The 14,495-nt window shown below is 34.2% G+C and overlaps 1 protein-coding gene across 2 annotated transcripts in view; it reads right to left on the minus strand.

Annotated features, from left to right (window-relative positions):
* Positions 1-7,293: 7,293 nt before the first annotated feature.
* Positions 7,294-14,495, minus strand: part of LOC131072346 (aspartic proteinase A1) — a 113,008-nt gene continuing 105,806 nt past the window's right edge. Inside the window, exons 12-13 of one of the 2 annotated variants that reach the window (XM_058008516.2) lie at positions 7,915-8,003; positions 7,294-7,826 (exon numbers count right to left, since the gene is read on the minus strand). In XM_058008516.2, the coding sequence (XP_057864499.2) occupies positions 7,742-7,826; positions 7,915-8,003 (174 nt within the window). In that variant the 3' untranslated portion in view covers positions 7,294-7,741. The remainder of the gene's footprint in view (positions 7,827-7,914; positions 8,004-14,495) is intronic. The other variant, XM_058008574.2, reaches the window with a different exon arrangement.

Consider the following 14,495-nt stretch of genomic DNA (forward strand, 5'->3'; position numbering starts at 1 on the left):
GAGGTTTTATATATTGTAGTTCATTGATTTGTAAATTATCAATCAATTAACGAACAAGTTTTCATTCTTATTGCTCTCAATTTTCTCCTCTTTTACTACAAGTTGTGTTCTTATTTTCTAGCTAGACCCTCTTGTGCAGGTTTAGATAAAATTGTATAGATGTAGTGGCAATTTGGGTTGAATTTGCATGACATGGTGATGAGTTTGACTCCTCAGCACAAGGTACTAAATACCTCTCTTTACCTTGGTTATGGGTGGTCATCATTGCGCACATTATTAGGTATTTGGCATGTGATGGTAGACAATCCTTGCTATACATAGTAAATTTAAAATTGTCGAGTCATTTATGCCCTATAAGACTTGAGAACATTCCAAAAAATTTATATAATATGCTAAAAATGATGTCTATGAGTATTGAAAGAAAGGAGATCAGTTATCTTTATCTCATCATTGTATAGTAGTTTTGTTGATAAAAAGAAGTTTGAATGCTCAATTTCCAAATATTTCCTAGGAAGACTTTTGTGCATGCAATAACATTAATGACAAACCCTTGACACCTAAGCCAAATGAAGAAGTTGTGACACAAGAAGAAATTGATCCACCTCACCTAGGCCAAATGAAGAAGTTACAACACAGGAAGAAATTGATCAACCTAAGGATAATGAGCCACCTAAGTAGAATGAACAATTAGAGGTGGAGATAGAAAAATATGTACCTTCCTCTCCACCAATTACCTCACCTACTTGTAGGCCTCATGTGCAGCTAGAGATATAGTTTCAGAAAAAATAACGTGTAACCTCTATAATGCATCTTGTAGCATCAAGGCTTGAAAACCCTATTTCCCAAGAAAAACCCATTGTTTCTAAACCATGCAAAAGTTTCAAGCATGCACCTTCACATCGCTTAAGAGAAAAAGAGCTATAAGAGGACACATGCATTCTAAACAAAAGGATGTCTTTGAGATTGAGACTAATTCAAAGAGGAAAAACTTATTCAGGGGTAGGGAACAAGAAACAAGTGAACAAGTAAAAACCATGCAACAAGTATAGGAAACAAATGAATGGGTAAAAAGCATGCAACATGTGTATGTAGGCACAAGCCCAGAAATAGGAGTTTGAGTAAGACCTATACACAACAAAGAAAAATGTTAAGCCTCCTTGTAGCCTAGGGCAGCAAAAGGAACCAACTTCCTCTATTGATTCTAATGAAGGCATGCATTTGGAGGATGAGAAGGATTTGTTTTTGAAAGAAGAAGAAATTAGTGAAGTACATGAAACTCTTCAAAGAATTAAGGAATTAGAAGAGAAATTGGAATAATATCAATAGAAAGAGTTAGGATTGGAGGATAAAGTTAATAATTTGGAAATTTAGTTGTAAGTCTACAAATAGTGAGGAACGGGGGACTAGTTAGCTCAAATAGACATTATAGAAATAAATAATATAACTCCAACTTCTACCCAGAGCAACAATCCTCCAAAACAAATTGCAACTCCAACATTGGTAACTCTTGGGATAAAACATGGAACAAAATGGAAGAGTTTACTAAGAAGAAACAAGAATAGGACAAGGAGAGAAGAGAGGTCATAGTGAAGCATGAAAGGGAAATTGAAGAGAAGAGCTCAAATCAAGAAATTGATTATTAGGATTGAACAAATAGATGATATGATTGTTCAACTTATGAGTTTTAGACCACTTTCTAGGATTTGCGCTTTATTCCTACAAGAGCAATTTATGAGTTTCTAGTTAAGTCTAATAATCAATTATCTTCTCATTTCATTAATTACACCAAGTCCCCTCATTTATAGGATCAACTTTGCGAGTTCTATTTGCATGGCATGGTTTTGTTCCATACAACACAATTTGGAACCCACTATTGTTTGTAGGAGATGTACAAATTAAAGCACTAACATCATTTATTAGAAATGGACATCAAAGAGGTGGTGCTACATAACTACCATGAAAGAGAGAAGTCAATTAGCCTTAAAATCAAGGTAGAGGAAAGGGATCATAATAAGGTGGTGAAAGAGTAGATTGAGCTTATAAACAATCCAGGGGTACAGAATAAAATAATTGAATACACAGAAAAAGATTAAAACAGATTCAAGGGATTGGTTTTAGGACAAGATAGATAAGCACTAGGATTTTCTCAGAATAGGCGGAATGAACTCACATAAGAACTAAAGAGAAAGGAGCCTCACTCCTTTTTCAACTATATAGCATCAACCTCTAGGACAATACATACATTAGGGTATCTCTTATCAATCAAATCACTTGGCTCCCACTTACATTCCATCCTCCTTATCTCACATGCTCAATCCCACACTAGTTTGGAAGGAAAGAAGCACAAGCAATAGCAGATCAAGACAAATGGGATAAAGTATCTAAACATAAGAGATTCTAGTTGAAGTAGGGAGGAGTAACTAAATTAGTGGATTATAGACAACATTATAATATAACATAAGGCCCTGACTTGCTTGAGCATAGGAAATATGCTTAGTTGGGGGGCATGATAGAGTCAAAGAAATGCCATCATTTCCTTGTTTTTAGCCTATAATTTTCATGGTATACATCATACTTTTAAGACACTATCTGAAACTTTCATAGCTATCTTAAGCGTTTAAGCATAATGGATGGTATATATATATCATGTTGATAAATGAATGTATGATTTTTTGAATGTTTATAGAATGTTATGGAGACTAATATTAATCTAATTTTGATGGGATACTTTTGAAGAAACTAGCTTGTAGCTGAGCTCGATTGTCAACCTGTGTTGAAGGATGGTCACCTACAATATCTCCAACCTCTATAGATGATGGAAGCAACGATCATGGAAGCAATAGTCATGGAATGCGAGACAAATCATTTATGAATCTTTCTACCTTTTTTGTATTCTTTCAATTAGGAGTAAATTCAATCATATGAATAAGTTATCTTTATGATCACTGGAGGATGGACATATGTTAGTAAGTTGTTTAGAGTTTGTAAATAATCCAATTCTTAAGATTTCGTATATATATTTTGGATCCCGTTAGAGTTGATAGTTAGTTACCAGTTAGTCATTTTTTTTTTATCAATATCTTTATCAATCAACAAGTATGTTATCAGTTATGTATTGTCTTTGAATTGAAATAAAGGATGAACTTTGCCAATGAAGCTTTGAGTTGAAGATTGAATATTGATAATTGAGATTACAACTACTCAAGCAAGGACTACTTGAGGTACTGCAACTCTCTTAGTAGTTTAAATTATTATTGTTATTAATGGCTTAGATTATTATTAATTAATAGAATAGATTGTTAACTTCTTTGATTTAGATTAATATGTTTAAATATTAGTAATACATTATTTAAGAACAAGTTGCAACATAGTTAATCTAATTATAGTTACTCACAACAACTATTGTACCATCTAATTTACTTTCAACACATTTATGCTTTCAATTTAGTTTGCTGCTTCAAGTTGATTTTCTATACACAATCAATAGAATAGTTTAGTTTTTTCAAATGCACATCATTGCTAGCATCATCCAAGAAGATACACTTCCCTAGTTGATAATTAAATGTAACCCATCTAAGTAAATAGGTTACTTGATAAGAGATGTGTTGGTCTGTTGAGTTGAATGCATGTCTTTTCTACATTAAACTATTACACTTAGATGGACTCAAACACAATTTTTAGTCTTTTTGTGTAAAAACAAAAACAAATTCCATCACCTTCCCCAAACCCATTTTCTATCACTTATAAATCTCATCCTAAAAATTTAGTGATAATATTAATCTAATCAATCTAAAACATCATAGCCAAAAATCATACTAAACAACAACCATAGTGTTAGTTCCACATGCATATCATATAAAAACAAATGATGGATCATAACATAATAAAATAACATCTATAAAATTAAAAGAGCTTGTGTACACATTGCACTTATATAATCTCCTTGCATTCATAAAGAATTCACATTCCATCCAACTCATATATGTGCCAAAGGTTTCATGAAAAAGATTGTCAACATAGTAACATCATACATTTCTATAAGAGTTCTAAATATCATCCACATGCACAAGAAAAAGGAAAGGTGAATAAACGTCAATTGCAAGAACATATAGACCAACACTATTTTGTCATAAAAATGACTGCCATAAAATATCAAAACATGAGTACAAGTGTCCCATCAAAGAGAACCAAACAGAGAAAAATTTGTGCACTTGTGCATGTGAATACCCCCATGCTAGGGGCAAGTGGAAAATCTCAAAGTAATAAAGGAAAGCTCTAAAAGACCTCAAGGTCAACTTCCCCAACACAAGTGAAAGCTAGCTTAATCTTTTTTTATTCATACTTTTGCAATGTAGATTTTGTTCTTGTTGTGCATCTACTCTAATAATATTAGCAAGGCATTAAGGCAAGACGAGATGACATAGGTAAACTTCAAACTTGTGCATCTAAGGTACAATCTTTCATCTTTATTTTGCACCTACTTTGACTTGATCATTTATCAAAATGCACTTGAACCAATTTGTTAGTCTTTGTTTTGCAAGTTCAAGCATGGGATAGTGATAAAGATAGGTAGAAGTCCCATAACAACAATTTTTGGGGACAATACACCTATAATGTAGACTACCATCCCCAAGAGGCCAAATATGTAATTTCTTAAAATTACACAAGCCAACATGGCAATCAGATGATGATTTGGGGATTCAACTCATGACTCGAAGAGACATGAATTACATGTTCTTTGAGTAGTTTCAAGCTTGATAACTCTTCCTTTAATCTATTTGGTCTCTTGTCCTTTTTTAGCTCCAAAACTAGGTTCCACGTGTTTGTGTATAACAGAAAACCCATCGCTAAATTCAACATTGAGGTCACTTGAGAGACCATAGGATCACCTATGTGATCATGTTTAATTATAGGGTTGCTCAAGCGACTAGTGTACAATTGTCGAAGAAAACAATCCTAGTAAAATTACGGACCATGCACCTACAAAGGTTGACCTTGTTGTTTTTCATGGATGCATAATTATCTCATTTCCAACCATTTTGGCTCCATTTTTCCCCATGATTGAAAGTTCACTCCACCCCTAACTAAATCATTACTCCCCCTAACTAATTATAATCTCCTTTTGACTATCAAATAATTCTTTAATCCTCTCAAAATCAATGTTTCGTTATCTCCCAGCCAATCCTTTTATTATCTCCCAATCATTCCCCCTTTGGTATTGCTTCCATTCTTTCTATATATATTTCACTTCCCTTTGGTTTTAGGAGGGATTGCATAGAACTACAACTTGGCTTTGTTCTGCAAAAAGATCTCATTTTGTATAATCACCCTTGCAAATTTTGCCATTTCTATTGTTGCAACCTCCCTTAGCATCTTCATGCTCATACATGACCAAGTGTCTTTTCCATTGTTGAAGCTAAAGCTTCCCATATTATTTTAAAAATAGTATTCAATCCAATTTAGAGTCTCTCATCCCCTATCATTTGCAAGGTCGTTTTATCTTGCATTTTTTCCACCCTTGGTAAAAGCTCTCATTCCCATAGTGAATCAACTCTAGATAATCAAGATTTTGCATTATCACCCCCATAAGCATTTGATGCTTACATAGGGCTTTGTGAGCCTTTTACATTTTGTTTTTCAACTTATTGCATACAATTCCCAATTCCCCTACTCTTACCTATAATCAAATGGAGGATTCAACTTTTGCAAAGAAGAATACAAAGAAAGTTAGATCCCTAAGAATGCATGTCTATGTTGGTGCTGAGCATCTTTTTCATAGGTTTTTTAATTTTGAAAATTTGTTGTATATTTAGTAATTAAAAAATTCTCTTGTTTTTGAAAAAGTAAATTTGTTCTTTCTTCTTGGTTAGTTTAATTTTTTTTTACTTTACTAGATTAGATTATAGATTATATTAATAAGAGAAAATGAGAACAACTTAAACTTGCTATGAGAATTAATTGCTGAACTCCATTTAATTAATCACAAAAAACACAACCGCCTCATATAATCCACAACAATAATACAATTGTCACCTGTGTCGATCTGATCTACAAGAATCGAACAACGTCGTAGTACCACACCTACCCAATTGGCTCTTGGCACAATTAGAAGTGACTAGATGGGCACCTCTTAGCAATGGTGCAATTAAATGTGTTCCCTTAAATCTAATTCATTTGCATTGCGTTTTAGTCAATTCTATGTAACACAGCACAACCCTTTAACACACAAGTTCCATAGGATTAGCAACCTTCGATTCTCAACATCTTTGGACCCCTGAACAATCTCTAGATCCTCTATTCCTTCAATCTTATTAGTCAATTATTCCTTCAATCTTATTAGTCAATTTGATGGCTTATTAACTCCGCCAAATTTGCCTTAGATGTCCTACTCTTGAAATCATTGTGTTTCTTGGATTATTCAAAACATGCAATTTTTGTCTACATTTGATTCATCTACTCTTTGATCACATCTCCGAGTAAAGGGATTTGACTTCCACTTTCATGCATAAAGCCATTCTCTCAATTCTAAGCTTATTTTCTGTAGTATCACTATTCTCAAAATTCCTCCTATCATTTGAATCAGACAATCAAACCATCCATGTTGTCATTGCCTTATATGACACATGACCTCTTTGTACTTCCTAGGCTAGCTCATTCATTCACCATTACCAATCATCAATCCAAGATCTCATGAAACTATATACTCCCCCTTTTGATTGGTTGGTCTATTCCATGTTTGCAAATACTTACAAAATCAATTGTCAAAGCATTGTGATTGTAAAAGATAATCAAACAGTACTTTGGATTATAAATAAAATATTAAATTTAGAATCAAAGCCTTTAATCTATTAAATTCAAGATCATGGCTAATTAAAGATTCATGCCACATGGCATTGTCATTCCTTATCCAAGGGCGTGAAATCAATCATCAGGGTTGCATGATGACACTAAAAAAACATGATTGATTTTCATCTTGCCGTGCTATGGCTTTCTGCCAGTATGGGTTGCTTCTCAGTAAAAAGTCCATACCATTGTTAAAGGATCTATACAGTCTAAAACACCTAGGTAACAGATTTATCTAAGGGCTTCAAGATTTCAAGCATCAATATATCATGTTCATCTATCTTCTTTAATAAGGAGAGATTTTTAAAAAGTTATACCTCCGCCTCCTTAATAAGCAGAGCTTTTCTATTCAAGATAGTTGACATCCCAGATAGACTTAGCCACTTGACAATAATATCACCAGTTGAAAAATGTGGAGAACATCAACTGAATTCCAATTGACAATGAAAATTCATTGAAGATTATGATCGTATGACATTCATATTACATCTCATTGTATTGACTATAATTTTGCACTAGAAATTACATAGTGCAATAAGTATCAATTGTTTATCAAAACATTTGTCCATTTTCTAACATTAAATTTGAGATTGAGACGTAATTACAGTGTTTGATCTCAAGTACTGAACAGTGAATACAATCAAGGGAAACATGAAGAATCGCCACAGGATCGTATTGATGCTCTGGAATGTTTTCTACAGCATAATTTGTTCTGGTAGGAAAAACAACCATGTGCATCTCTTGCACTCTTAGAATTATCTTCATACAAAAAATCCTATTACCTAATAAAAATTTAAAATGGTAGATATTCGATAGATTTGAGAGGAAGTCTGAATTAGTTCGTCAAATCCCAATATTTACACTCCCAGTCTGCTAAAGGCCATTTATACAAGCATTGTCAGACAGCTTCGGCATATCCCACTCTTCGGTTTCCAAAGTCAAAAACCGTGTGGTACACACTCAAGAAAATATCTCCAAGAATCCTGCAAGGTAATTACTTATCAGGAAATTATACTTTTCAGAAGCTGTGTTTTCAGTTTGGCATGAATACTACAAAACAGTGTAACATACCATATAGGCCCCATGGGTGGAGGAACATCTAAGCCCATAAAACCACTAATGCACTGAGTTTTAGGACCTTCGCCAACTTTAAGAATGTACTGCCAAAATACAACATAAATCAATTATTACTTCATATATCCAAATTAGAATGCAGACTATATAGAACGATACACCAACTCATTAATGAGATAGGCTGACTATCAACCTTACTAGCATAGATGTCACTTGTATTGGATTTGTCACATAGATTAGATAAGTGGCTTGAGATTGATATCTCTCAACATATTTAGATAAATGTATTTAAAATAGCTATGCTAGTTAAAATATTTGAGAAAGCAATTGAAAATCCATTCTTCCTTATCCTATAAGGTAATAGGATTATTATCTTGCAAATTAAGATTTACATTAAAGATCATTCAAATTATGTAAGTCAAATCTCAAAAAAGTACAAAGCCAGAAAATATATTATAAAAATATAGAGTAAAGAATATATTTATTTAAATAAAAATCACTTAATTTGATTGATTGAATGTTGCACAATCTAATTTTGTACAACAGATATAGTGCATAATCCAAAGTAGCAAACATGTATTGAGTGACACATTAATTTACGTCTTGCAGATAATACTGAATAGTCATATAGTGCATTTCATGTAATTTTTTTAAGAACATTTTAAATTTTTAATATGCGCCTTCTCTATGAGTTTACGTTCCTTCACACATCAGAAGTTCAACAGGCATGTTTACATATCACTTAATCTAAGTTGCCAGTTTAGAGTTTGGGTTCACCATATGGCAGAATTTTTTTCTTGGGTTCTGTGTGATTGGGTATGCCACCCCCCCACATGCGCACACACACACATAGCAATGCTATAGACCTCACGAAGAGACAGTTACATGTATCTGCAAGATCAATAAAGCATGTTTACATACCATTTAATCTAAGTTGCCAGTTTGGATTTTGGTTCATCTATGGGTTCAGAATTTAGGTTTGCCATATGGCAGAATTTTTTGGCTGGGCTGAATATAGGAGCAGACAGGTCTACATGCAATCCTGCATCACCAAGAAAAAATGCAGGTTATGTTTCTGGTTTTCTAATTAATTTTTGGTGTGTTGTTAATTCATAGCTTGTATCAACTTGCTTTTCAATGGTTGCAAATTTATTTAAATATTCAGACTTGTAGCCATACTTTAAATTGTTTATAAGTCGTTTCAGAACTCTCATGGGCAGTTACAGGATGAATTTGTGTGTTTAAAACTGCTTCAAGCACTGTGTACTAAATTATCAATACACTGGTACAGAAGGACTGAATCTAAGTTATTATCTCTGTGTCTTTGGCTGTGAAAAGAAATATTTTTGAAAGGGCTGCTTTGAAATTAGTGATTAGTTCTTTTAGCGCTGATTATACACATTGTTATTTCTTTACACAATAAATAAGCAGTTATTACCAAGTTATATTTTAAACTTTTTCTGCTAGAGCTATTAAAGAGCCTTTATTTTACAACTCGGAGGCATGGATTGATCTATCAAACATAGCAGCAAAAATCGTTTGGGAAAAAAATTGGCAAACCAAAAGTAAGATTTTTAGAAAAAATTGGGGAAAAAATCAGATTTAAAAAAAAATCATTAAAAATTGTAGAAAATAGCCAAAAACTATTTTTTTTAAAACTTAAGGGCATTTCCATAGCATAGAGATATAGAGAGCAAATAAAATAGAGTTTAACCCATGAATTGTACAAAATAGATTTTTGTTGTTTATATTCATATTGCTGATTACATAGGCAGATATTCAGTTAACTTTTTAAAAGTGCAGTCACCAAATACACTAAATAGTTGTCTAAGTCAGATCAAATATTAGCTGAATCTATGAATTAACTGAGATCAAATTTTATCAAACAGCAATCCAGCTACTGTTAGGAATTTAGTAAAAGTGGAAGCCATTTTGAAGTGATCCAAGACTTTTATTGTGATTGAGGCAAGGAGTTTTCTAGGGGTAGTTCAATATTTGAGAAAGCTTATCAAATCATATTCCACAATTGCAATGCTTTATGTTCCCTAATGGCAATCAGTAAGTCCTTTATATGGGGTAGAATTCACCAAAAGGCATTTGTTTAGTTGAAGTAAAAGATTAGCAAGCCACTGGTTTTGGTAATACCCAGCTTGCAACTACTATTTTAAATGGAGACAAATGTTAATGATTATGTGTTGGAGGCTGTTTTATAACAAGTATGTAAGCTTGTTTGTTGTCATTCAGAATTATTTCATGGGGCAATTTGGATACATTGCTCATATAATGAATTGCATGTCTTGTTAAGGAATCTGATCAGAGATAGAGAAGATAACAGTCTTATGGTATTTAGTAAGGATAGACTTTAAGTGAGATTACTGCTATGAATATTGTTCCCTTCGATTTGTATCCAAATAAAACTCTGTGATATTAATCTTCTATTGCAATGTCGACAGATTTCTGGGTCAAGAGATTGCCACCGTTATTGATCACTATATCAGAAAGTGTCAATGTTCTTTGCATATCTATAAGTAGACGAAGAGCCATGTCCACATAGGGGCATGACTTCTACGTGGCTTTATGCCACGTAGAGTCATGACCCTACGGGGACATGACCCTCCGTCTCACATCCATCGCATTAGTTAACAGCGATGGTGTTCGGCTGTCTTAACTAATGCAACCCGATAGTTATTGGGATTATATAGACCATGTCATTTAATATATGATTTAATAAATATGCATATATATATATATCAAAGTTCCCAGACTCGGACTCGGCTCTGACTCGGCTCGTGACTCGGCTCGGACTCAACAATGACTCGGCAAAATAAGAAAACCCTTGAAATTTAGAGATTTTGAATGATTTAAAACTTGTTTCATACATCCATTATTGAATTAAGCTTAAAGACACTATAACATCATCAAATAGAAGCTAATTTGGTCACATACATAAACATACATCCATCACATGCGTAGAAATGTAAATTGTAGCTGAAGGAATTAGAAAACATAGATATATAGAGTTATAAATGTTGTCCAATGTATATAAAATCCATGACTTCAAATGTTCCCAAACATATATGTAACTGTAAAGTGTAAACAAAAACAAGTCTATGGCTCAGGCTCTGGCTCAGCCTCGTCTATCTGCCTCCTAGAAAGGCGTCTAAGGTAGGTCCTAGATGACTAAGTAGCCATAGTCTCTGCCTGTGATGTGCCAGTCTGAGTAGCCATAGGTGTTGTGCCTGATCGTGCTCTATCCTCCTCCTCTGCCATAGCCACAGCCTCAGCCTCTCTGTCTGCCTGGTCAACCCACTCAAGGTCCTCATCAGTGAAGACTAAATCGGTGGACTCAGTGAGCCAATCGGACTCGGGGTCGACTTCCTCTAGAGTGATCGGAGAGGAGTCAGCGTCCAAAATCTATCTGGTCCTAAGACGGAGGTTGTAATGAACAAAGACTAGATCATTCAACCACTCCATAGACAATCTATTTCGCCTCTTCGAGTGGATGTGCTCGAACATGCTCCAGTTGTGCTCACATCCAGAAGCGCTACATTACAACCTCAAAAAAATCACTGAAAAATGTTATGTTTTTTTTTTGTTTTTTTGACTGCACTTTTTTAAGTGAAGTCGGTCAGGTCACGACCCTCGGACTTGGCGAGTCAGGCGAGTCACGCCCCCTGACCCGTCTGAGCCCGAGTCAGGGTCACCCGGCCCGCTGACTCGCGTGACTCGCCGCGAGTCACGGAACTCTGATATATATATATATATATATATATATATATATATATATATACATATATATATATATATGTATATATATATATATGTATATATATATATATATATATATATATATATATATATATATATATTGATTATATACATATATATACATACATATATACATATATAGGAAGCTATACACTTAACACTCCCTCTTAGCAAAAGATGATTGAATTTCATAATGAGTTTTAAGGAACAACCTTCTAGATATACATATTTATTTGACATGATCATTCACTCAGGAATATTTACTAATGAAATACTTCATATCTCAGAGAGATGTAGATTATCTGATATCCAACACTCTGGGACAACAACTATTTGAAGTGTTATCAAATTACTACCTTGATTCTAGTGACAATTATAACATGTCATTATCATAGGTGAAACAAATTTAGTATCATGATATCTGGCACATGCTGGGACAAAAAATTAATGTAGTCAATCATGATATTGTTCTTATCATAATTTCCGACATATTTCGGAACAACCATTTAACGATAACAACTCAGTAACTCATCAAAGGGAATTTAGTATCAAGATTTCCGGCACATTCTAGGACATCAACTTAATGTAGTCAATCTTGATAACCGATCAGGCTATTGATAAAGTCGTCACCTTACAAAAGCGATCTTACACTTACATGAAAGATCGTCACCTTTCATGACACATCACATACACGCAATATTGCATCCAACATATTCATGAATATATCAAATCACATATGAACAATATTAATATTAGAAATTTCTATGATAATTTAGTCATACCAAGTTTACCTCTAAGGTATTCCACTTTCAATTTTGCAAGAGGTTTGGTGAATATGTCGGCACTTTGCTCTTCAGTGCTGATGTAGGTCAATTTGATAACATCTCTATCTACCATATCTCTTATGTAATGGTATGGGATCTCTATATGCTTGGATCGATTATGAAAGACTGGATTTACAGAAAGTTTGATGCAGCTTTGATTATCACAGTGAATCACAGTGGGGTCTAGTGGTTTCCCAAATAGTCCAACTAGCAATTTCCTTAACCACACTACCTCACGTGCTCCCATGGAGGCAGCCATATATTCGGCTTCAGTGGAACTCTGGGCAACTGCTGACTGTTTTCTGCTAAACCAGGATATCATAGCTGATCCAAGACTAAAACAACACCCTGTTGTACTTTTACGATCAATGGAACTGCTTGCCCAGTCGGAATCAGAATATCCTTGGAGTTGTATCTCAACATTTTTATACTTCAGGCCAAGTCCAATAGTGCCACGCAAGTATCTCAAAATATACTTAGCCGCAATTAGGTGAATCTTCTTAGGTTCGCACACGAAATGGCTTAACACATTGGTAATGTAACAAATATCAGGGCGAGTGTTTACTAGGTACATAAGAAATACAATGATTTGTCTATAGTATGTAGGATCTGTAGGTTCTGAATCTGCTACTTCACTTTTGAGCTTATGAAGATTTGTTTCCATTGGTATGGAGAGAGGTTTACAATCTATCATACCAAATCTGGTCAGGATATCAATGGTGTATTTTCCTTGATTTAAGAAAATATAATTCTCTTTTTGCCATACTTCTAGGCCCAGAAAATAGTGCAGTAGACCTAGATCTTTCATATCGAATTCAGCCACAAGATCTTGTTTGCATTTTGCAATGAGGTGATCTTCTCCCGTTATCAACAAGTCATCAACATAGAGAACAAGTATTAGCATGTCACCATCCAATATTTTGAAGTATATGTTAGAATCTGCTTCATTTTTGGAATATCCTAGTTTGGAGAGATAACTATCTATCCTTCCATACCATGCCCTAGGAGCTTGCTTTAGGCCGTAGAGAGCTTTTTTTAGTCTACACACATAAAGGTTTCTATCCTGTGTAGCAAAGCCTTTAGGTTGTTCTATGTATACTTCTTCCTCAATAAAACCATTCAAAAATGCGGTCTTTACGTCCATTTGGTGTATTTTCCACTTTTTGGAAGCTGCAATGGCAATGATGGTTCTCACAGAAGTATATCGAGCAACTGGAGCAAATGTCTCTTCGTAATCAATTCCAACCTTTTGAGAGAACCCCCTGGCAACAAATCTAGCTTTGTGTTTTTCAATACTACCATCTGGTGCATGTTTGATTTTGAATAACCACTTTGATGAGACAACTGATTTGTCTTTTGGTCTAGATACAATATCCCAGACATCATTCTTTAATATAGATTGGTATTCCTCAATCATTGCATCTTTCCAAGCTTGACATGTTAAGGCTTCTTCAACATTTGATGATTCAGATTTTGTAAGTTCGGTCATGAGTGCAACATAGCATGATTGACTTCTTGTTTTCTTATTCTCTTTGAAGATTTCATCAGGTTCCACATTATTTTCTTCAATCATCTTTCTTGCCCATAGTGGTCTTTTCTTGTTGTTAGGATTTTCAGCATTCTCGAAATTAGTTGATTGAAGTTCATGATTTTCTATGCTATTCTCCCTCTGATTCTCAACTGTAAGATTTTCATCTGATTTTGTAGTTTGATCATCTTCTGCACTTAGAGAGAGTTTATAAGCAGCATCTTCTTCAAATTTGACATCTCTACTGATTTCAATAGATCTTCGCCCTGGAATATAGACTCTATATCCTTAAGTGTTTTCACTGTAGCCAACAAATATGCCTTTCTTCCCAAAGGATTCTAGTTTGGTTCTCTTTTCTTTTGGAACGTGAACATACACGTGGCAACCAAAGATTCTTAGATGGCTTAAATCTGGTTTATTTCCTGTAAAGGCTTCTTCAGGTGTTATATTCTCTAAGA

Source organism: Cryptomeria japonica, chromosome 3 (assembly GCF_030272615.1).
Source record: "Cryptomeria japonica chromosome 3, Sugi_1.0, whole genome shotgun sequence".
In the NCBI taxonomy this organism is placed as follows: Eukaryota; Viridiplantae; Streptophyta; class Pinopsida; order Cupressales; family Cupressaceae; genus Cryptomeria; species Cryptomeria japonica.